Below are 25,478 nucleotides of genomic sequence, written 5' to 3'. Positions count from 1 at the left end.
TTTATCCATTCATCTATTGTTAGACATTTAGGTTGTTTCCATATCCTAGGTATTGTAAATAGTGTTGCAGTGAACACTGGGGTACATGTGTTCTTTTGAATTACGGTTTTCTCAGGGTATGTGACCAATAGTGGGATTGCTGGGTCATATGATAGTTGTATTTTTAGTTTTTCAAGGAACCTCCATACTGTTCTCCATAGCGGCTGTATCAGTTTACATTCCCACCAACAGTGCAAGAGGGTTCGCTTTTTTCCACACCCTCTCCAGCATTTATTGTTTGTAGATTTTTTTTTTTTTTGCGGTACGCGGGCCTCTCACTGTTGTGGCCTCTCCCATTGCGGAGCACAGGCTCTGGACGTGCAGGCTCAGCAGCCATGGCTCACAGGCCTAGCCACTCCGTGGCATGTAGGATCTTCCCGGACCGGGGCACGAACCTGTGTCCCCTGCATCGGCAGGCAGACTCTCAACCACTGCACCACCAGGGAAGCCCTGTTTGTAGATTTTTTGATGATTGCCATTCTGAGTGGTGAGAGGTGATACCTCATTGTAGTTTTGATTTGCATTTCTCTAATAATTAGTGATGTTGAGCATCTTTTCATGTGCCTCTTGGCCATCTGTATGTCTTCTTTGCAGAGATGTCTATTTAGGTCATCCACCCATTTTTTGATCGGGTTGTTAGTTTTTAAAAAATTTTTTTTAATATTAAGCTCCATGAGCTGTTTGTATATTTTGGAGATTAATCCCCTGTTGGTTGCTTTGTTTGCAAATATTTTCTCCCATTCTGAGGGTTGTCTTTTTGGTTTGTTTATGGTTTCCTTTGCTGTGCAAAAGCTTTTAAGTTTCATTAGGTCCCATTTGTTTACTTCTGTTTTTATCTTCATTACTGTAGGAGGTGGGTCAAAAAGATCTTGCTGTGGTTTATGTCAATGAGTGTTTTTCCTATGTTTTCCTCTGAAAGTTTTATAGTGTCCGGTCTTACATTTAGGTCTTTAATCCATTTTGAGTTTACTTTTGTGTATGGTGTTAGGGAGTGTTCTAATTTCATTCTTTTACATGTAGCTGTCCAGTTTTCCCAGCACCACTTATTGAAGAGGCTGTCTTTTCTCCACTGTATATTCTTGCTTCCTTTGTCATAGATTAGGTGACCATAGGTGCATAGGTTTATCTCTGGGCTTTCTCTCCTGTTCCATTGATCTGTATGTCGGTTTTTGTGCTAGTACCATGCTGTCTTGATTACTGTAGCTTTGTAGTATAGTTTGAAGTCAGGGAGTCTAATTCCTCCAGCTCCATTTTTCTTTCTCAAGATTGCTTTGGGTATTCAGGGTCTTTTGTGTTTCCATACAAATTGTAAAATTTTTTGTTCTAATTTTGTGAAGAATGCCATTGGTAATTTGATAGGAATTGTATTGAATCTGTAGGTTGCTTTGGGTAGTATAGTCATTTTCACAATATTGATTCTTCCAATCCAAGAACATGGTATATTTCTCCCATCTGTTTGTGTCATCTTTGATTTCTTCAATGAGTTCTTTATAGTTTTCTGAGTACAGGTCTTTTGCCTCCTTAGGTAGGTTTATTCCTAGGTATTTTATTCTTTTCATTGCAGTAAATGGGAGTGTTTCCTTAATTTCTCTTTCTGATCTTGCGTTGTTAGTGTATAGGAATGCAAGAGATTTCTGTGCATTAATTTTGTATCCTGCAACTTTACCAGATTCATTGATGAGCTCTAGTAGTTTTCTGATGGCATCTTTAGGATTTTCTATGTATAGTATCATGTCATCTGCAAACAGTGACCGTTTTACTTCTTCTTTTCCAGTTTGGATTTCTTTTCATTTTCTTCTCTGATTGCCGTGGTTAGGACTTCAAAACTATGTTGAATAAGAGTGGTGAGAGTGGACATATCCTTGTATGAGTGAGGTTTTTCTTTGATTTTGTTTCACTTTATAATAGTTACTAGCCTTTTTACAGATAGTTGGGGTTTTTTTAACATGTTAAAATCTTTTTTTTTAATCATGGGGTAAATATCTGCTGATTTTCAGTAAAGCTTGCTTAAAAACTGACCATTAGGGAGGACAGTCACTTGAGTGATATCTGCTTATTGTTCTGTGATAACTAGAATTATCAGTGATGCTAGGATAGTTTTATGTCCTACTAGATATTAAGGCAAGTCTTATTACTGAGTAGTAGGTATTTCAGTCTAAAGCTCTTATTCTCCCATCTCAGCTCCCATGTAAGAACTATATCTAGTTATTTGACATTTAGACTAATAAGTTTAGACAGTGAAAACGCTTTGGGGGCGAAGAGCGGGGCAAGTAAACAGTTACTATGGATGATGTACTTCATGAGCGGAGGCTGGGGGAGGTTAATGAAATATTTTGCTTAATTGTTAAATGTTTAGTGTTTATTATTTCAAAATTGGAAATTAGGCAAATAGTAATAATGCAATAATGACGCTAACATGTCCCCCCAGACTTTTTGGTTTGTTCAGTTTGGGAAAAAAAAGTACTAATTTCCAAAGTAAAAAATTATTTTCTTAACACAACAGAGTCACTTAACTGGCATCTACTGCTAATTATGCTAGATCAAATCTAAACTGTAAGGCAAGTGATGTACATATATTTTATACTGTACATTTTTCAATAAGAACATTAGAGAAATTATCAAGTTTATCACATTTAAAACAGATCTGCTTTATATCTAAATTTATGAAAGTTTATAAATAATCATGTTAATATTTTAATATAGGAGTTTGGATAAAGAGAGGGCGGTGCTACTACAACGCCGGAAAAGGGAAAATATGTCAGGTGGGTGAAAAGGATCTATACTAAATTAACTTTAGTATGATTGAGAGAATAAGAGGCCTGCATATTTTTTAGTCAGACGTAAACTGCTTGCTAATGAACGTTGATTGTATATATAATTTACAATCTCAAGTGGAGGTTTTTTTTTTTTTTTTTTTTCAAGTGGAGGTTTTAAATACTCTTTTTTTACAGATTTTATAGAACAGTAATGTATTTATTTTAGGAAATATGGAAAATAAATAAAAATCATCCATATTTTCTTGCACATAGGTAACCTATTGGTTTAAAGATGTAAAATATGTTTGCTCTTTTGAAAGATGGTGATCCGTTAGTTGATAATGTGCAATAGTGTTTATTTCATTTTTAGGAACAGGATTTGAAGTTGTAACATATGCTAAACTTTCACTTTGGCTTATAAAACATGTTGCCACCAGTACAACTATTTTTGAATAACCATGGTTTATTGAACTGTGTGATGGACATTTGGGCTGTTATTATAGATAGTAACGTCATGAAACCCTCTTGGATAAGGGTTTTTTTGTACTTTTCCCATTTTATCTGTGGATAGATCCCTAGAAATGGGGTTGCTGGGTGAAGAGGGTAAGTGTATATAGAATTCTGCTAGATATAGCTAAATTCCCCTTCATAGAGAATTCTGAATTTCCACTGGCTATGTTTGTAAGTGTCTGTTTCCCACAGTCACATCACCTGAGTGTGTTGTCAGATTTTGTATCCTTTCTAGTTTAACATATCAGAAATATATTTGCAGTTTGCATTTAAATGTGTCTTACTGAGTGAGGAAGTGAAAAAAAATGTTTATTCTTCAGAAAGGTGGGGGAATAATAGTTTGTCATGTGGAATGCTGTTTTATTGTTTGAAGTAGAAGTATTACTTGTGCAATAATTTTTATTTTGCCTTTGAAGATGGTGATACCAGTGCAACTGAGAGTGGTGATGAGGTTCCTGTGGAATTATATACTGCATTTCAGCATACCCCGACATCGATTACTTTAACTGCTTCAAGAGTTTCCAAGGTTAATGATAAAAGAAGGAAAAAAAGTGGGGAGAAAGAACAAAACATTTCAAAATGTAAAAAAGTAAGTTTTTCCTATTTTGAAGATGAATAGATAGGAAGTGGTAGAAGTAATGGATAGTAGCTAGAGAAGGTAGCAGCATCTAAGCTTACTCAAACTCATTTAAAATTTTTAATGTGTTTTAAAGATTGAAATGGAGTAGAGAAAAATGTTTGCAAACTGCTTTAAATCATCACTCTGATGAGACTAGTCATAGAAATGCAAAAGCTAAAATAAGATTTAGTGGGTTGTTGGTTTAGAAAACAGAAATAACAGTTCTAAATTTTTAATAACTTATAAAGAGGTAGAGGAGCATATAATGATTGTGAATGGTTGTTTATAGCTGTTTGTCTCTGAATCATATTTAATCATTTTAATAAGGCTCCACATTTGTTGAATTTCTTATGACCTAGATTTTTCTCACTTAAATTTTTGTATTAAAATATCACCAGGAGGGGCTTCCCTGGTGGCGCAGTGGTTGGGAGTCTGCCTGCCGATGCAGGGGACACGGGTTCATGCCCCGGTCCGGGAAGATCCCACATGCCACGGAGCAGCTGGGCCCATGAGCCGTGGCCGCTGAGCCTGCGCGTCCGGAGCTTGTTCTCCGCAACGGGAGAGGCCACAACAGTGAGAGGCCCGCGTACTGCAAAAAATATATATATATATCACCAGGATATGATGGCAGAAAACTATTTATAAGCCACTTTTTAATAAATTTGTTATAATTGCTAATGAAGTTTTTTGTCATGTAAGGTAAAAGATACTTTCAATAATGATTATATATTTATTAAAGAGTGAAATTATACGTAGGTATAAAATCATTTTTTTTGAGTAATTCTTCATGATATTATTTGGTTATTTAATAGGCAGCATGTATTTTTTTTTTTTTTTTTTACATTTAATTAATTTTGGGGGCTGCGTTGGGTCTTGGTTGCTGCGCACAGGCTTTCTCTAGTTGAGGTGAGCGGGGCTACTCTTCATTGCGGTGCACAGGCTTCTCACTGTGGTGGCTTCTCTTGTTGTGGAGCACGGGCTCTAGGTGCGCGGGCTCAGTAGTTGTGGCACACAGGCTTAGTTGCTCCGCGGCGTGTGGGATCTTCCCAGACCAGGGCTCAAACCGGTGTCCCCAGTGCATTGGCAGTCGGATTCTTTTTTTTGTTTTGTTTTGTTTTTGTTTTTGTTTTTTTTGCGGTACGAGGGCCTCTCACTGTTGTGGCCTCTCCCATTGCGGAGCACAGGCTCCGGACGCGCAGGCTCAGCGGCCATGGCTCACGGGCCCAGCCGCTCCGCGGCATGTGGGATCTTCCCAGACCGGGGCACGAACCTGTGTCCCCTGCATTGGCAGGCGGACTCTCAACCACTGCGCCACCAGGGAAGCCCAGCAGTCGGATTCTTAACCACTGCGCCACCAGGGAAGTCCGGCAGCATGTACTTTTAAATATCTTTTTCATTTTCTAATTTCACCTCCCTGTTTAAAATAAGTCTTGATTCTAGCAGTCTTCACATATGTGTCTCTAATTTTGCTATTCTTCTCCTGTATTTTATTCAATCTGGACAACTATTACCAAATTCTCCCTCTGATTTCTGATATGTTATCTTTACTTAAGCTGTTCCCTTCATTGTTCAGAATATTCTCTTCTCCATCTTTATCTTTTAAACTCCTACTCTACTTTGAGGCCCATCTAAAGCAGTACTTTTTTCGATGAAATTTGCTATGATGATCTTTCTTTGCATTTCATCATGGCACTTGAACCTATTATTACAGCACTTAAGCACATTTTGCTTTATTTCATTGTTATTTTCCTCATCTCAGATTGTAACTTATACAGAGAAAGTGATTGTCTATTAAGTGCTTTTTACAATTTAGGAACTCGTGTTTAGGTATTGACCTAATTTTTTCATCTACTGCTTTCAAATTATGCCTTCTCTGTTTACTGTATAAAAGTTACTTGGAAACGTTATCCTTGTGTAGTTCTATTTTTAGGTCATCTAGATTAACAAATCTACTTTTTTAATAAAACAGATTTTGCATTTTCTCTGGCTGGAATGACTTTTGGCTATTTAAAATGAATCAATTCTGTCTTGGAGCACATTTTATTTGTTTCAGAATATTGTTGTATATTTAAAAAGAATTTTTTCTCTCTTGTTAAGTTAGTAATACTTGATAAGGGTTAGAAAAAAAAATCCAGGAACTGGGCGTAAAAGATTTAGTTTGCTTTACTGTTAAGTTTTTACTATTATTTGGGGGCAATATATAGTTAAAAATATATAGCAGAAGGATATATCTAATTTCGCTTTTTATTCAGCCTGTTGTTATGGCTAACTGTTAAAAATGTGAATGGAGTTAACAATAGACATTCTGGACAGATGACATTTAAAAAATACTCATAAAACCCTATTAAGGTATTGTTGGTTGGTGTTTTAGCACTTTAGGGCTTTGGCATGAAGCGTTAACACTGTTAATGACATGGATTGTGTATTGTGACCCATATATTAGGATTTTAATTTATTTTTAATTTTTTAAATTTTCTAATTTTACTTGAAAAGAATTTTTCAAACTTGATATTAAGTTTTTCATAAAACTATGGTCAGCACATATTACTTACTTATGAATGTTCTATTTTTCTTTCAGTGTTTCCTCTGTAAATCAAACTTGCATCTTCTTTTATCATACTTCAAATTCTTCTTTTGTTTCAGCAGCACAGCCATTATCTAGGTTTAAAAATCTTTAAGTCATCTTTAGTCTTTGACATTCAGAGTTATTGTCAAAAGCACTATTGATTTTTCCTTGGGAATGTCTCTTCAGTATATTGTTATTTTTCTTCCTTTTTGCTTCTATAAACCCAGTCTACGCCCTTATTACCTCTAGTACAGTAATATCTTCTTTAATTTCTCCAACTTTATCCTCTTTCTACTTTAGTCCATTCTGCATTTGGTTCTGACATTTTCTGTGAATATTGTTTTTATTATCCCTTCTTTGCTCAGAGGTATTTCATGGATTCCTCCATCATAGTGAAGAACATACGGTATTTAAGTCAGAATCTTAAAATGTGACTTTTTAAATAAGGCTTTCATGACCTACTTTTACATTTTTTTTAGCCAGTCTTACGTCATAACTATTTTCAGTAGGTAACAAGTGCGGTATATTAGTTTTTCTTTGAGTGTGACATATTTCTTCCTATTGCGTGCCATCTTTCATATTTCTTTAGTACCAGAATTGTATTTCTTTCAGTTGTCCACCTGTCTGAACATATCTATTCTCCATAGTCCTAGCTCTTTTTCTGTGTTTTACGTGAAGGTTCTTTGCTTCTGCTGCTGCTTCTCCTTCTCCTCCTCCTCCTCTTTTTAATAAAACTTGCTGTCTTCCAACGTATAGTCTGCACACAAATTTGGAACTTAAATAAATTAGGAACTATATTGCTTACTCTAGGTTTAGTGTTCGTAAGTCTCTCGAAATAAGAGTGTACACTTTGGGGAGTGGAGTGGTGAAGTAAGTCTTAGATAACACGTTAGGACTTGGCAGATTAGAGAGCTCCCATTCAATATTTACTGAGTAAGTACAGTTCTTTTCACCATAGTGCTTATAATTTGAGTCCCTACTAGTAAGTGCTCAAGTATTACTCTCTAGTTGACTTAGAAATTAAAGTAATAACAAAATTATTTTAACCCACCCCAAAACTTGGCTCATGACTTAAAACTACTGCAATATTTTTAATACCTTCCAACTTTTATCAAATATTTTTCCATGATTGTAATATTGAGCACACAGAAAATTTAGAAATTTTCTTAGCATTGTATCTTGTACATATTTTCATGTTATTACATAGTCTGTATTTATTTTTAATAGTAGTACAGTGTTCTAGTAGAAGACTTTACTTCAACATTCCCCTAGTTCTGACTGTATTGGTTATTACCATATTTTGTGTTATTTATGCGACTTCAATAAAAAGCTTGAGTGAACTCATTTTTAAATATTAATTATATCCAGTTTTTAAAAAACTAACTCAGAATTCCATGTTATTTCAGGCCTTTCGTGAAGGATCTAGGAAATCATCAAGAGTTAAGGTAAACACATTAAATTTAAGCCCTTATTATCAGTTGTCAAATATCTAGTGGTTAACTAAGTGGTTGCTTGTTCATAATAAAGTAAATTATGCTGTCTTAGTTCTGTGTCATTTTATTGCTTATTATCTTTACCAGAAGTGGGACCATAGAGAATTATAATAGGGTTAATACACCACTCTTGGAGTTTATTAACACTGTTAAAACATTAAACAAAAGGAGATATATAAGTAATTTCTAATAGTAAAATTTCTAATACTAAAATTAAAAATTTTCATTTATCATTATATTCCGTGTCTCCAGTACCACTAGTATTCTAGACATAGAAATGCAAAATAATATTTGGAATTTGAAATTTTGCTCTTTTGCAGAGTTGGAATTCTAGTGATTTAGTTGTCAGTAGTTATAAAATATTATAAAATCACCATAGATTCACCGTGTAAGTACAAACTGGTCACTTGTGCCTTGAATTAATTAGAATACATCCTCAATGTTGTAGATGCCAAGATTGCTGAGAGAAGCAAGCCCCCCCAGCTGTGCCTCCCCTTAAAAGATAGGTTTCTGTTGGATCACGGAGGTCAACTATACAGTGTTACTCTAACTTTCTAGGTTAGGTAGTAAAGGAGAATGAATATCTCAAGTTGCCAGATATTAAAATAGGATGTGGGAAGCGTGTTAGAATACATCTGTTGTCCCCATAGTATAAAGTGTAATCATTATTAATTATTCCACATTCCTGGAAAACAGATCATTAAGCAGCTGTCCAATGATTATTCTTGCATAGTTTTGGAACTCTTTCTTAAGAATGTTAATACATGGTGTCACTCAGCATACTGCAAGTCCAAAGTCTTATAAAATGTTCTGTATATGTTAAAGTTGGGGGTTTTATAGTTACTATATTAAACTTGTATTTATGGGATTTTCTCTGACACCAGAATGAAGAGGTCTGAAAAAGGGTTTTTTATTAAGCTGTTGGAACTATTGATACTCCAGTGGTTGTCCTTTTTTCCCATTTTATCTAATCTGAATAGCAGGCTTAATGAGGAAGGAGCATCTTTTACTTAACTGAGATATTTTCATTTATTACGTAAAGAAGTGACAGATTAAAATTTGAAAAATGCTTTGTTCACCTTTGAAAATTTTTCCGTTAACTTGAATATGTCTTTAAGATCATTACATTTCTAATAAGTAATTCTGTCATATTAAAAAGGCTCAAGAGATATAGAAGAGCTGTATTGAAGAGAAACCAAGTTAGTAGAGGATTTATTTGGGGGGGGGGAGGGAGAGCAAAAAAAAAATTAAAAGCTGAGAAGATTTCTTTAATAAAGCTGATGAAAACCTTAATATGTAGTGTCATATAGGAGAAAGACAAATACTGTATATTATCACTTATATGTGGAATCTAAACAATAAAACAAATGAATAAGTAGAATAGAAACAGACTCACAGATACAGAGAACAAACTAGTAGTTAGCAGTGGGGGAAGGGGTGACAAGGGCAAGATGGGGTTAGGGGCTTAAGAGGTACAAACTACTATGTATAGAATAAATAAGCTACAAGGATAATAATAATAAGCAAAGGGAATATAGCCAATATTTTATAATCACTTTAAATGAAGTATGATCAATAAAAAATTTTGAATCACTACATTGTACACCTGAAACTAATATAATATTGTAAATCAGTTATACCTCAATATATAAACAAATAAATAGGGGTAGTAAAAAAAGTGATTGTAAACTTTTGTGTCTGTATATAGTATTTGAAAAACATTTTTTGTATTATATAAGCCATATTCACTATAGAAAATTCTGAAAAATAAAAAAAGAATAAAAATAAATAAAGGCCCAAAAATATGTGATGTTTCATATTTGTATAAAAATCTGTTCTTTATCAAGTGGTCATTATAATGTAGAATATATAATTCCGTAAAAGATCAGTTGGTAAAAGAAACCTACCCCTATCAAATAGTTGAGCAACTTACTATCGTTTATTTCATTATAGAAAAGAATACTTTTTGTAGTAAAGATTAGTTACTTATATGGAAGGTGGACTGATGGTAAATTTTAGTAAGTGTTACCATACACATGTACATGTCTAACAGCATATATAAGAATTTTCATGAAATCTATATGTGATTTTTAAATTTCACAGTTATGGTAGGTTGTACACATTATAGAAATAATCTATCTTTTCATAAAGGTGTTCCGTTCTGTAGAAAAATTGATGAACAGCATTTGCAAACAACTAAATTGAAACTTCTTGTGTTAATAAATCCATTATAAATTTGAATTATGCTATTGATAAGATATATGTTTTTGTTATCTGCATTAATTGATTTTCGTCCTAAGACTGCAAATAATTAATTGAGGGAGTCCAGGCTTTAATAAACTTTTTAAATGTGTGGTAATTATGCCTTTCTCTAAGTTGCATTCCAATGAGAAAAGGATTCCCTTTTTGTTTCCTAAAACCTGTTGAGAGGTTGTAACTTTTCACTGCTTGGCATTTAGCATTCTTTTTCTTTTTTAAAAAAATTTTTATTAGAGTATTGTTGATTTACAATGTTGTGTTAGTTTCTGCTGTACAGCAAAGTGAATCAGTTATACGTATATCCACTCTTTTTTAGATTCTTTTCCCATATAAGTCATTACAGAGTACTGAGTAGAGTTGCCTGTGCTATACAGTAGGTTCTTATTAGTTATCTATTTTATATATAGTAGTGTGTATATGTCAATCCCAATGTCCCAATTTATCCCTCCCCCCTTTCCCCCTTGGTAACCAAACCATAAGTTTGTTTTCTGCATCTGTGACTCTATTTCTGTTTTGTAAATTAGTTCATTTGTACCATTGTTTTAGATTCCACATACAAGCGATATCGTATGACATTTGTCTTTCTCTCTTTGACTTACTTCACTCAGTCTGACAATCTCTAGATCCATACATGTTGCTGCAAATGGCATTATTTCGTTCTTTCAATGGCTGAGTAATATTCCATTGTATGTATGTACCACCTCTTCTTTATCCATTCATCCATCGATGGACATTTAGGTTGTCCCTGTCCTGGCTATTGTATATAGTGCTGCAGTGAACAATGGGCTGCATGTATCTTTTCGAACTATGGTTTTCTGCAGACGTATGCCCAGGAGTAGGATTGCTGGATCATGTGGTAGCTCTATTTTCAGTTTTTTAAGGAACATCCATACTGTTCTCCATAGTGGCTGTACCAATTTACATTCCCACCAACAGTGCAAGAGGGTTCCCTTTTCTCCACACCCTCTCCAGCATTTATTGTTTGTAGAATTTTTGATGATGGCCATTCTGATTGGTGAGAGGTGATACCTCATTGTAGTTTTGATTTGCATTTCTCTAATAATTAGTGATGTTGAGCATCTTTTCATGTGCCTCTTGTCCATCTATTTAGGTCGTCCGCCCATTTTTTGATTGGGTTGTTAGTTTTTTTGATATTGAGCCGCATGAGCTGTTTGTATACTCTGGAGGTTAATCCCTTGTTGGTCACCTTGTTTGCAAATACTTTCTCCCGTTCTGAAGGTTGTCTTTTCGTTTTGTTCTTGGTTTCCTTTGGTGTGCAAAAGTTTTTAAGTTTAATTAGGTCCCGTTTGTTTATTTTTGTTTTTATTTTCATTACTTTAAGAGATGGATCAAAAAACATCTTGCTGCATTTTGGCACTTAGCAATCTTATCTTACAGATTTTAATAGGGGGTATGAGGAGGAGCAAGCACTTAAGCTTAAAGGTCTTTATTTTGTGAGACATTTTATTCTCATGTTGAATTTATCATGTGAACAGTTGATTATAGATCTTGGAATTATACAAAATTAAGATATCAAAGTATATTTTTATTATAAAACATGTTAAAAGTTGAAGTATTATATCAGAAAATAAGTTTATACTTAATATGTAGTATGTATAGTTTACATAATAATTGCAAAGTTATTCTGGTTAAATAGAACTGTGAGTACAGAGTAGATATTGGCAGTCTCAAAAAAATTATTACATGCTTTTTTTAACCGTTAGCTGACAGTGACTCCAAAGTTTTGGGTATTTTCAGTTTTATTGAAAGCCTCCATTTGGCTACAGTAGTGAAGCTTAAATTTCTGCTATTCAACTTAACTCTGCTTCCTTCAGTTTTCCAACTCGTGTGTCTGGCATCAGTATAAAAATGTATTAAGCTGCTCACTTATGGTCTTTTTTTTTTCTTTTTCCTACTAGGACCAACTTAGAAAGCCTATCATTATTTCTGGTTTATATTGTATTCTTTTATGTAGATTGTCATATTGTGTGTGTGTGTGTGTGTGTGTAAATACTTAAAATCCAGATATTAATGCTTAGTTTGCTATGATTTTAGGGCTCAGCTCCAGAGATTGATCCTTCATCTGATGGTTCAAATTTTGGATGGGAGACAAAAATCAAAGCATGGATGGATCGATATGAAGAGGCAAATAATAACCAATATAGTGAGGGTGTTCAGAGGGAGGCACAAAGAATAGCTCTGAGACTGGGCAACGGAAATGACAAAAAAGAGATAAATAAATCAGATTTGAATACCAATAATTTGATCTTCAAACCTCCTGTAGAGGTAAATATATCATTTGCCAAGAGATGATAAAACAACCTTTTTCTACTGTATATCTTAAGTACTTAGACTGAAAGCAGTCTGGTTGTAGTTAATCTCAACTTTTCTCTGATTGTAGAGCCATATACAAAAAAATAAGAAAATTCTGAAATCTGCAAAAGATTTGCCTCCTGATGCACTTATCATTGAATACAGAGGGAAGTTTATGTTAAGAGAACAGTTTGAAGCAAATGGATATTTCTTTAAGAGGTATATTCATTTTTTTCTCCATGTTTTCTGTAGTTAAATATTGAATTTTTGGCTATTTTAAGCACAAAGCTATTGTTTATGTGTATTTTGTTTTCTAAGGGATTATTTTAATATTTAAAACTGTAGATGCAGATATATTCCTTAGTCTCTTTTTTAAAATTAATTTATTTTTGCTTGCGTTGGGTCTTCATTGCTATGTGTGGGTTTTCTCTAGTTGTGGCAAGCGGGGACTACTCTTTGTTGCTGTGTGCGGGCGCCTCATTGCGATGGCTTCTCTTGTTGCAGAGCACGGGCTCTAGGCACGCGGGCTTCAGTAGTTGTGGCTCACGGGCTCAGTAATTGTGGCTCACGGGCTCTAGAGCACAGGCTCAGTTGTGGCACATGGGCTTAGTTGCTCCGCGGCATGTGGGATCTTCCTGGACCAGGGATCAAACCCGTGTCCCCTGCATTGGCAGGCAGCTTCTTAACCACTGCGCCACCAGGGAAGTCCCTATTCCTTAGTCTCTTACCCATCCCTATCTTGCTGACACTCCTAAAACAATCTACTTCAAAGATAAACTGTAGCAATATAGGTGGACATTAATGAAAAAGTCTGATTACCTGAGATTATAAGGAACCCTTTCCATCTAGGACTTTCCTAATTCCTTATAATTGCTAGAACCTGCAAAGACCACTGGTGACCACGTCCTTCTTTTATCAGAGGATGTTAGATTTGGTCTTAGGTTATTGTCACCACTTTCAACTCCGACTTTCTTGGTACTGGAAGGACTTTGGAGCCTTCTTCTATCGTTTGTGATTTTGGGGGTGGGAATTGATGTGATCTTGTGATAGCCATTGCTTCCCTGAGGTCTAGAAATATGTTTGCATCTCTAGGGAAATAACATTCTCAGCCTATATGCTATAATTATTTAAAATATTTCATATTGTTTATAACTGAGTTACTTAAGTTATGAAAGATATACAAGAATCTTTCCCTTTCGTATAGCAGATTTGATCTGAAACAGTGCTGTAAATCAAACACGTAAATGCACTGATAGGAACTTTAATGGCATCTCATTATGAATCCTTATGTAAAGGCAGTAATCACTCCCTTTTTATCATTCTTTGTAAATTTGAATTCCCACCTGAATTAATTATCTTTGGTTTAGGTAAGGTTATATGAGCAGGTAAAAATCTTATTAGCATGAATTAGCCTAGTGGTTAAGAATGGGTTCCGGTATCAGACTGCGTATATTCAAATCTTGGCCTCCCTACTTACTATGAGTCTTTTAGAAATTTCTTAAATTCAAAATGTTAATAGTTTCTAATGCATTTCTTTTTTTGTAGACCATACCCTTTTGTTTTATTCTATTCTAAATTTCATGGTCTAGAAATGTGTGTTGATGCAAGGACTTTTGGGAATGAAGCTCGGTTCATTAGGCGTTCCTGTACACCGAATGCAGAGGTAAGCTTATAGAAATCCTTTGGGGAGGCAGGGGTAGGGAGTGTGTGGAATCTGAGTATTAAGCACAAAAAAGTCTGGTGGCCTAAAACAGACCAACAGTTTTTAGTTGTTGATGCATTTTATACTGCCCAACATCTTTCCATTACGAAAATTTAGGTGATAACTGGCTGTGAGGTCTCAGGTTACTTTGAGCATTGAAGAAATTGTGATGTTACTTGTAAGAGAAAATACTGGACTTCTCTGTTTATTCTGGAAGCTCTATTTATGAGTCAAATATATGCTCTGATTTGATCAAGGTAGATGACAAAGCTGAAAAGTAAAGTAGATTTTATATGTGCTAGTAAATTATGTTTTAGAAGTGGTGTATAAAATAATATTTCTGGTTTTGTTTTTCACATACCAAAATAAATGTTTTCTAGTTATATAATGTTACAGTTAAGTGTAGGTTTTGAAGCAAGACTTACAGATTCATGTCTTCTTTTTGACTTACTAGCTTTGTAACCTTGTCTGTGCTTCAGTTTTATCTGTAAAAAGATGTTATGTGGACTAAAGGAGTTAATACATGTAGAGTACCTAGAACAGTGTATATCACAGAAAAGTGTAGTGTTAAACTATACTTTAACTATATATTTATAAACTGTACCATTAATGCGTTTCATTAAATCAAAGATGCCATCACTTGTAAAACTCCCAATTTCACAGATTTTAAAAGGGGAAAAAATATGCACCACAGAATTGATGAAATAGAGTTATTTTCTTTTCGATGCTCCTAGAGCCTGCATCAAACTTGCATAGATGTGTACCTCCTTCCCAGTTGATAACCACTGATTTAGGTACAAGTCTTGTAATTAATGGCATATTTTCCATGTTGTATTTGTGAATTACTTTGAAAAGAATAGTTTTCAAAATTGCAAGATGAGATGCTTCTAAAGGTAGAAAATAATTTATAGAGACATATATTTATGGAAATACAAAATTATTCTTTTCACTAACAGGTGAGGCATGAAATTGAGGATGGAACCATACATCTTTACATTTATTCTGTACAAAGTATTCCAAAGGGAACTGAAATTACTATTGCCTTTGATTTTGACTATGGGAATTGGTAAGTTCAAGTCTGTAAATATGATACCTGTTGTTTTGAAATAATTCCTTAATGTCCTTATAAAAATGTAGGTATTGTCATTACTTCTTTAGCTTTCTATTTTTATTTACCATTAGGCAATTAAAAATACTTGGAAACGAGCATTCTGATATCAGCTTCCATTACAGCATGGTTGCTTTGGTCTTCCAGACTTTTCTTATTGTAATGTAATGCTCATAGTATAATAATTAGTAATCCTAATTGAGCAATACTGACCTTGTTTATGTGAGAATTTTTTCCTTCTTTTCTTTCTTGTATTTTAGGTAGAGTGTAGAGTTTTACTCATTCAATTAATTTGGTTAATCAGTAGAAATGGATAATTTCACTTATTGCCCCTCAGAAGAAAAGAAATTGTGCCAAAGTTTCTTTGCAGTATAAATTGAAAGGGTTTGTTGGCGATCGTACGAGGAAACTTTGAGAACTGTTGTTCTGAAACACTAAAGAAGAGTTGATTAACACTAAGAAAAGTTAATTCTGAGTAGAGAAACTGCAATTTAAATTTTAAAAATTTTACTGTAAAAAATAGTAATACAGAAGTCCATGTAGGGAGTTCCCTGGTTGCCTGATGGTTAGGACTCTCTGCTTTCACTTCTGTGGCCTGAGTTCAATCCGTGGTCAGGGAACTGAGATCCTACGAACCGCGCGGCCAAAAAAAAAAAAAAAAAAGTCCATGTGCCTCATTTCCAAATTAAGAAGCAAAACATTATCCATTAAAGGCCCATATGTTTAGCAGCCAGATTGCGTCTATCCCTCTGTCTTTTACCAGAGATAACTGCCATCTTTAATTTGGTGAGTTTAACATTTTTATGAGTTTAACATTTTTACTATGTCTGTAGATGTCCCTAGATAGTATGGAGTAGTTTTGTATATTTTAAAAATTTATGGAAATTATAATCTGTATTATTTTGCATTCATCTTTTCTCATTCATTACTTTTGTGAGATTCAGTTCTTTTGTTATGTGTAGCTCTAATTCATTTATTTTCACCGCTGATGGCATTTATCCATTCCACTATTGGTGGACCTTTAGATTTACAAAAAATGCTGCATGTGTACATGTTCTCTCCATGATAGGGACGTAGAGGTGGAATTGCTGGGTTGTAGAATGTGTACAGCCTCAGTTTTTACCAGACGTGGGTGAATGACCAGTTTATACTCCCATAGCTTTACTTCCTTGCAACACTTCTTTACTGTACTTTAAAAATCGATGTTAATCTGTGTGAGATAGTATCTTTTTATATTTGTAATTACCATCTTCCATGATTATTTTAAGAGCCCAAAGATCCTTTTATGTATTCATTTGTCATTTGGATTTCCTCTCTTATGATTTGTCTCATCATCTGTTCATTTTTCTGCTGGGTAGTCTTTTTTTTTTAAACCAATGTGGGTGGAGGCACTTCTTTATATATACTATAATCTTTTGGGTTATAAGGATTTCAGTTCATATCCTCCTGTATTTTATTTTTAAGAGTTTGTGTGGTATCCATTTTACATGCAGACATTTTTAATGTCCATTATGTTTTCTGTCAATGAAATCCCTCTTCCTTCAGTATATGCATCTCTACTTGATTGTTGGAGTCAGATTTATCCTGATAACTAAAGTGTTTCCTTTTTAGCTCTTTCTCCGCCCCCCCCCCCACCAAGGTGGAAAATTGAGCATAATAGCTCTTTGCTCATTGCTTTGGGGGACTGTTTCCCACAGTGGTTAAAAATAGAAGCTTTTTATAATCTGACTCTCTGCTTTCAAATCCTAGCTCGGTCACTTATATTAGTTATGTAACCTTGGACCAATTTTGTCATCTCTCTCTCCCTCATTACCTCATTATAATATGAGAAAAATAATACCTAACAGGAATATTTCGAAGATTGAGTTGACACATGTAAAGGGTTTAAAACCATTCTTGATACAAAATAAGTGCTGAATAAATATTAGCAGTTGTCATCATTACTATTTGCAGTTCTGTTGTCCTAAAATCAAAGAAAATATCTAGAAAAAGTTTCCAGCTAGTTTCTGTTACTGCCTGATTTGGAGAGGTGAGGGGTAGACCATGATGTTTGAGTTCTACCCCTGATTCACAGAATTAGACAGTTTGACTTGTAGCTTTCTACTAGTGTTGAAAGTGAATGAGTTAGGCGTATTAGAAACTTGGAAAAGTAAATTATTTTTTATTATGAACAAACTACTCAAAACATGCAAAGTGGGAGTCTTCCGTTATTATTTAACTCTGGTTTGGGCATTCAGCCTATATCCTAGAGATGAACTGACTCTTGGTGGTAGACAAGAGGGTAGAGAGTTAAGAAATACTGAAGAGCTGAAAAGTGTGGGCTTTGGACTCAGACCTGTATTTGAATGTCATCCCTACCACTTAATGTGTGACTTTGGACAAGATACTGACCTTCTGAGCTTTAATCTCATCCGTAAAATGGGAGTAATAATTATCACTACTGTGAAGATGAGAGGTAGTGCAATTATTTTTCAAGCTTCCGTTTATTTGAAAGAGGGAATACCTAAGGGCAAAGGCAAACATGACATTCAGTTTTTTCAAGGTAGCTTTTTAAAGAACCCTGGTTATTGAAATCATTCCTTAAAGTATAAGACAAAGTAGTTAAGATTTGGTATTTATTGTACCTAGCATTTTTTATTTAGGTCAGATTTAGAGTATTTTATCATATTCTGCATATACACCTTATAGCACTCTGAGGTAACCTGGGGTTTTTGCCTTAAAATATGCCATGGTATCATTTGACTTAAAAAGACTCAGTTTTAATTTATTGGAGTTTTTTCCTTCTGTAACCCATCACTGGTTATCCTTATGATTATGACCAATCTCTGGTCAGAAATCAACTTCTAATTATTATATTGTTTTTATGAGAAAATTTATTTTGTCATAGTTATAAGGAATGAAAATTAGTGAAAACGATTGCTTATAATTAGTAATAGCATACAGTTTTGTGGAGGTGTAGCTTAAAATGGATTAGAAAATATTACAGTCTATATCTTGAACAAATATTTAACTGGTTTTCTTTCCAGTAAGTACAAGGTGGATTGTGCATGCCTCAAAGAAAATCCAGAGTGCCCTGTTCTGAAACGTAGTTCTGAATCCACGGAGAACATCAATAGTGGTTATGAGACCAGAAGAAAGAAAGGAAAAAAAGAAAAGGATATTTCAAAAGAAAAAGATACACAAAATCAGAATATTACTTTGGATTGTGAAGGGACAGCGAACAAAATGAAGAGCCCGGAAACTAAACAGAGAAAGCTTTCTCCTCTGAGACTATCGGTGTCAAATAATCAGGTACTGAACTATGCTCTACTGAATCTTGATGAAAGAAGTTAAGAGAAGAAAATTAATTTGTCATATTTTATCCTCTTTTTTGTATAAAATGGCTTAAACTTTTTAAGTCATTCTCTTATTTAATGAAGTACTTATAAATGTAAACTACAGGTTCTGCTAGAATTTGTACAATATTTGTTAAACTTTTAAGAAACAGCTCACCCAGCAAATCCTTGTAGAATTGAATACAAGATTTTCCTTAAGACTGGGTAATTAAAAAAATTCTTCCAGATGGCACTGTCCTTATGTTTGTAATAAATGTTCTTATTTAAAGTCTTAAGCCATAATGATTCCTTTCCTTTAATATTTGGGACATAATGAAATCAATTCTGTAGGGGTGGACATATGATTTTTGAGAGGAAGTTATTTTAAAAACACATAAGATAAATTTGAGGAAAGAGTTTGGCCTGTACTTCCGCTTCACCAGGAAGTATTTTGTTATATGCCTTCTAAACAAATGGAAGTTAGTTAGGCGGGACCTTTTAAATGTGAAGATTAAGTAAGCTTTTATTCGTCTCCAGTGTCTTATCTTCTAAGGATAGTTTCCTGTAAGTGTTAAATTGAACAAACCTTTATTAAGCACTTGGTATTTGTAGGCACTGGGTTATGTGAAATAATTTATATGTTTATGTGTTGGTAAGAATATAAACTTAAGGCTTTGCGGACTCTACTGATAAAGAACATTATTGACTAGAACTTTGAGAAACAAAATTATTTGATTGCATGATTTTGAAAAGTTTCCTGAATTAGGAACCAGTTTTAAGTTTCTGAAATGGATTTAAGTACTCTTGTAATTTTTATGTTTAATTAGTTCTGGTTGAAAGACATTTAAAATACATGGTTCTGTGCCTCTAGTTTGTAGATGGAGTAGTAGTTTCTATAAAGCAGTCATTTCCATCTTTCAGGAACCAGATTTTATTGATGATATAGAAGAAAAAACTCCCATTAGCAATGAAGTAGAAATGGAGTCAGAGGAACAGATTGCAGAAAGGAGAAGGAAGATGGTAAGTTGGAAGGCCGGTAGCAGCTTCCTTCTGTCACTTGGGTTTTAGTGACACTGCTCGTCCCAAAATACTTGCTGCTGCCTTTAGGAGGGCCTTTACCTTGTTCTTTGAAGTTAGCAAACATGATGTGTCCCTGAGCATTTCTATTTGGCTTTGTCATTACCATTCAAGTAACTTCCACTAATCTTTTGTATTTTCAGTGTGTGTTCATTAGACAATTTAGAATTTCTGACATTTAAGAAATAATTTTTTAACATTTTTGAAGCAGAGTACTATTAATTTTAATGCCAGAATTACTGTTCAAAATGTTTTTCATTAACTAAATGTATCCTTTCTCTTCATAATTTAATGTAAAACAAAAATGGAATTTTAAAGCTTATAATAGCACTAAATAAATGGCTTATGCGAAAAAGAAGAATACCCACTGTTGGCAGCTGCTATTTTTACATCTCATATTGCTATCACAAAGTAAGGTTTCCATTAAAATAAGGTTAGTATTTACACTCCCTGTACTATTTATTTGAAATATCTTAACCTGTATAAAAACTAGGACAAGATATTTTCTTAAAAATCCATGGTAATTTAGCAATTGATACAATGTCTAGGCCAGTTAAGAAGACATTAAGATATAGTTTGCCTTAAGATTTGAAAATGACTTTATATACCAACTGATGATCTTAGTACGGGCTTTCCCCACTCCCCTTTATTTTATATGCTCCCTTGTTTCCTGTTTTAGTGATTTTCATGTTGTATTTCATGGAATCTCAGGTGTCATATACTTAGCGGTAGGATCTTTGGATTTTGGTCATTGTAGGCCTGCTTAAATGTAACTCTTATTGCCTTGATGGTCATTCCTCTAACACTGATGTATTGTTGATGTTCAAAATTGCAAAAGCAATGCAGAACTGTTTCACAGCCTCAGGATTTCAGAAGCACTGCTCTGATGGGACAGGGTAGTGTTAGGAACAGGAGAGAAGAAAAACAAATATAGGAGAAAATATTGGAGGAGGTTGCTTATAAAGAAAAAGGAGTTCTTCCTCTAAAAGGAATTATCTTGAACCTTTTTCAAGATTGGGTTACATCTAATAAATTACCTGTACCTACCCAAATTACCTATGGCCCTTTCTTGACTAGATGTTCAATATTGGCCAGTTCATTCCACAATTGCCACAGCCTTGTCTTTGCAATAATCCTGCAGAAACTTTTAGAAGATCACTTTAGGGTATGAGTGGTTTCTGTATGAGGCATGCGTCTGATACAAATACGGCTTTAAGGGCTATAACAATGCTTTTGGGGGGAGAGAAATGAGAGGAAAAAAGAAAATTCAAACCTGGAGGTTTGTTATATGACTCTGGGGCTACTTTTAAAATACTTCCTTCTTTCAGTGCTGAGAAAGTTAGTGGAACTTAGAACATCCTCATTTTGAGATGGCAGAAGGAAAGAGAAATGCCTTTTTGTTGAACATGATGGAACTTTGGATAGGTAGACAAAAAGGCATACTTGGGAATCCAGTTTTGTCCAGATTTTGTCTACTAGTATGCTATATTAATATAAATGAATACTTCATGTTTTTATATCTGTTTTAGCATATTCATTTTAATATATGCCACTAAGGTGGTTGTGCAGCTGAGTATTTTCATGGGAATAAACAAACGTAAATATTTAGAATTTGGTATTTTGAAGGGATATGAAATATTTTTTATTGAAGTATTGAGGTACAATATTGTATAAGTTACAGGCGTACAATAGTGATTGTTTTTAAAGGTTATACTCCATTTATAGTTATTATAAAATATTGGCTATATTCCCTGCGCTGTACAATATATCCTTGTAGCTTATTTTATACCTAGTAGTTTGTACTTCTTAATCTGCTACCCCTATACTTCCCCTCCCCCCCTTCCCTCTCCCCACTGGTAACCACTAGTTTATCTACATCTGTGAGTCTGCTTCTTTTTTCTTATATTCACTAGTTGTATGTTTCAGATTCCACATATAAGAGGTATCATACAGTATTTGTCTTTCTCTGACTTATTTCATTTAGCATAATGCCTTCCACATCCATGTTGCTGCAAATGGCAAAATTTCATTCTTTTTTTATGGCTGAGTAGTAGTCCATTGTGTGTGTGTGTGTGTGATATACATACACACACATATATATGTATATTGGTCACATCTTTATCCATTCATCTGTTGATGGACACTTAGGTTGCTGCCATATCTTGGCAATTATAAATAATGCTGCTGTGAACATTGGGGTACACGTATGTTTTCATTTAGTGGTTTTCTTTATACACTGAGAAGTGGAATTGCTGGATCCTATTTTTAATTTTTTGAGGAACCACCATACTGTTTTCCTTAGTGACTGCACCAATTTACATTCCCGCCAACAGTGTATGAGGGTTCCCTTTTGAAGTAAGTATTTAAAAATCCTTGGCTCCTTAACCTGTAGCCTTCAAGTTCACTGTAATGTTGTTAGTTGTAATTGCTGTGTTTGCCTGGATGTTTTAATTATAGAATTTTTGCTATACTCAAATGACTAGAATGCAAAAGCATGCATCCTAGAATTCTTAAGCAGTTGGTTTGGCCCCTTCCCACTCCCCAAAGTATTAGTATTTGTGGGTTGAAATATTTTGTTTTGAAAAGTTTAAGTACTCATCAGGCTTTATTACTCCAGTGTTTGCCTTTTATATTGGCTATGTTAACATCAGTAATTGGAAAGATAGGTCAACTCCTGAGAAACTTAGGTCAAACTGATTTAAATTTTCTCCTGTGATGGGACAGACTTTAAAGCATTATAATAGGAGATACCAGTTCTGACGTGTATCTATGAGATTGAAATATAAAAAGTCAGACTTTCCTCCCAGATAAGTACCATGTAATGTCCAAATTCAAATATACTTCAGCCCATCCTTTTGTAGTATAGCTTGAACCATATGAAATTGTTGATTTGATAGTTTTTATCTACACAAATGGCAGTTCCATATACAACCTAATATTAGCATGTTGCTCAGTGTCCACAAATAGCACAGGTGATTTATGTAATTTGGTTGCTACTTTGTTCCTTTTGTTGAGAGTGGAAGATAATATCTCTGCCTTCGAGGGCATTTAGAAAACAGTTACAATGCAGCAGGAAGTGTGGTAAAGGAGATATATGACAGGTAACTTATAGCTGGAGGGATCAGAGGTCATTTCATGAACTAGGTAGAATTTACCATTACCTTGTGATGTTTAAAATCACATTTGGCTGGAATTATAGGCTGTTTTTTTGGGGGGGGTGGTGGTGAGGAGGGATATAGGAAAATAAGATTGGTTGATTGTAGATCACATGAAATGCTGAATGATGATTTCATGAAAGAATACTCAAATCATTAGGGGGCCAGGGTAGAAAGCCATTCTTAATATTTTCCTTTTTCCTCCATTATATTTTGTCCTCTCCTTACAAAAGCTCACATGTGGCTAAATGGTATGGAACTGAATAGATGGTTATTAGACATTTTCTCTTTAACTAGTAAGAGATACTTCTTTGGCAGTGGGTTGGAATTGACTTGGGAGAATCTTAAGCTGAAATACAGTGGGTTGAAATATAATAATACGGTAAGTTGAAATACAGCAGGCTGTTTATACTCACCTGGTTTCAAAACCGGGGTACTACTGAGTAGACTCTCCCAGGTCCATGGTAGTTGAGTTGAAGTTAGGTGGCCATAACCTTGTCAGAGGTTAAGTGTACAGAAGGGGGTTAGATATTGAGAAGCTCACCTTATTCTGATGAACAGGTGATTGATTAAAAATATAAAACCTTAGAAAGATTTAAATTCAAAAGGAGGCTTGCTTCCCCTCCTTCACCCCATTTATAATGAAATGAAAAGAACCTCCTTTGTAGTATCTTTTAATATATTTTCAAAATAACTTTCCACAACCTTATGGAAAGAGTACTTGGGGAATATAGTCTTGGTAATATTTGATGGCCTGTTATAGTCAGATTGCTTAAACTGGAGTCCATGCAAGGTGGTTCAGGTGGTCTTCACATGTAGGAGGATAGAAATTTGAGACCAACAAAAGGATATGAAGGGATAGTCACCTAGCTATGAGTTTCTTAAACCTGTCAAGCATCTAGGACAATCTAGAATCAACTGTATATCACCAGAATATAAACTACGTAAGGGCAAGGATTTGTGGGACTCATTGCCTTAGCCCTAGCTTCTAGGGGGAAAAAAAGGTCTGGCTTTTATAAAAGTAGGTGGTCTATAATTGAGCTTATTAGATGTTCCTGGCAGCCATTTGAGGAAAGCTATAGATACGCCCATGAGTGTGAACTAAATGAAGCTTATAGTCCAGGCAGGATAGGATGCAGGATTCCCCACAATTTTCTCAGGCTTGATCCTTCACATCAAAAGGTATTCCATGGAACTCTAATTAGATGTTTTGTGAAAGAGAGAGCTTTGTAGCCAGCTGACTTTAGTAAACAGTATACCTTGTCCCCAACTTCGAGATTTCCAGTATACATGGTGTTTGAAACCTCTTGAGAAGTTCGGTTTATGTCAGCATTTCCTCAACCTGTACGTCCTTGCAACTTGTTTTTCTGTAGTGACACCTTTGACATCCTGCAGATTTTTATTCTATAGAAAAAACACTCTGAGAAGACACTACTATACAGAATCCATGCTCTTACTAATGTCTCTAGGAAGCGACTTGATTTAGAAGATCAGTTTAGAAGATGCAAAAGAATTTTTAATAATAGTAAACTATAGGGGAGGGTAAATTTGCCAGAAAAGTCATCTGACATGTATTGTCCATCTTAACTTTTCTCTCCTCAGAGCATGACTAAGTTAACGTTGATTACTAGTTTTAATTTTCTTAAGTCCCATTTTCTTCACCACAGTGTTTAGGAATTGTTTTTTCAAAATCGTAGTATCGACTAGCAAAAAGGAACCTGTTTATTTTTATAGGTTGTCTGTTCAAACGAAATGAGGATATTCAGCTTCAGCTGCCTTGTAGTAAATTCAGGATTTCCAAAATCTTGTTTAAAGACTTCATTACATACCTTCAAATTACAGTGATATACATGGTTTATATAATGTATACCCAATTCTTATTCACTTAAAAATTTGGGTGTTTGTTATATGCTGAGCACCATTTAAAGTACTGGGTGAACAAAAGAAGGCAAGGTCCCTGTTCTGGAGCAGCTTTCACGGAGGACGGGGTGGAAGGAAAAACAAACATCAAACAGGAAAGAGTGCTATGAAGTTAAACTAAATCATCATGTGGTAGAGAAGAAATGGAGATACTTACTCTTTTGGAACAATTTTATTGGTAAGCAGTAATCTTAGCATTTTTTTAAAAATTAATAAATTCCTATTCAAAAGGTTAAGGGAAGTTAGTTGAGTAAGAAGTCTTTTAATTTCTCTATTTCAACGCTGTAAGTAATTTGGTAGGTTGGCCCTGCCATTTCCCTTTTCCTTTAAGAGGCAACTTTGTTGTTTTTGTTTTTAAGAGCCACTTCCTACTTGGTAGTAAGGTAAAAAAAAAAAAAAAAAGAAATCACAAAATACCTAAATGTCTTCATTTTGTTTCCTTCTCAATTCTTACATCCTACTACTAGCAAATTTCCTTCTAAAGCCACTGTAAGGCATCCAGAGTACATAAGCTTATTTTCACTCAGCTTCATATTACCAAATATCTCTAATTGGGATGAATTCTAACAATTTAGTCAGTGTAGTTTAGTTTTTCAGTTGTGATATTGTATAAAACTTTAATTCGTGTTATTATGTAGTCCTTGAAC

General features: G+C 34.5%; 1 protein-coding gene across 5 annotated transcripts in view; it reads left to right on the top strand.

The window, feature by feature from the left end:
• Window positions 1–25,478, top strand: part of KMT2E (lysine methyltransferase 2E (inactive)) — a 98,864-nt gene that overhangs the window by 57,030 nt on the left and 16,356 nt on the right. For all 5 annotated transcript variants that reach the window (XM_060020278.1, XM_060020279.1, XM_060020275.1 and 2 more), the window contains 9 exons: window positions 2,743–2,801; window positions 3,722–3,894; window positions 7,897–7,935; window positions 12,298–12,528; window positions 12,644–12,774; window positions 14,101–14,218; window positions 15,214–15,323; window positions 18,392–18,656; window positions 19,601–19,699. In XM_060020278.1, coding sequence (XP_059876261.1) covers window positions 2,743–2,801; window positions 3,722–3,894; window positions 7,897–7,935; window positions 12,298–12,528; window positions 12,644–12,774; window positions 14,101–14,218; window positions 15,214–15,323; window positions 18,392–18,656; window positions 19,601–19,699 — 1,225 coding nt within the window. The remainder of the gene's footprint in view (window positions 1–2,742; window positions 2,802–3,721; window positions 3,895–7,896; window positions 7,936–12,297; window positions 12,529–12,643; window positions 12,775–14,100; window positions 14,219–15,213; window positions 15,324–18,391; window positions 18,657–19,600; window positions 19,700–25,478) is intronic.

This window comes from Delphinus delphis, chromosome 9, assembly GCF_949987515.2.
Source record: "Delphinus delphis chromosome 9, mDelDel1.2, whole genome shotgun sequence".
NCBI classification, from domain to species: Eukaryota; Metazoa; Chordata; class Mammalia; order Artiodactyla; family Delphinidae; genus Delphinus; species Delphinus delphis.
The sequence above is the reverse complement of the archived record's forward strand: the minus strand, read 5'-3'. Positions and strand labels throughout refer to the sequence as shown.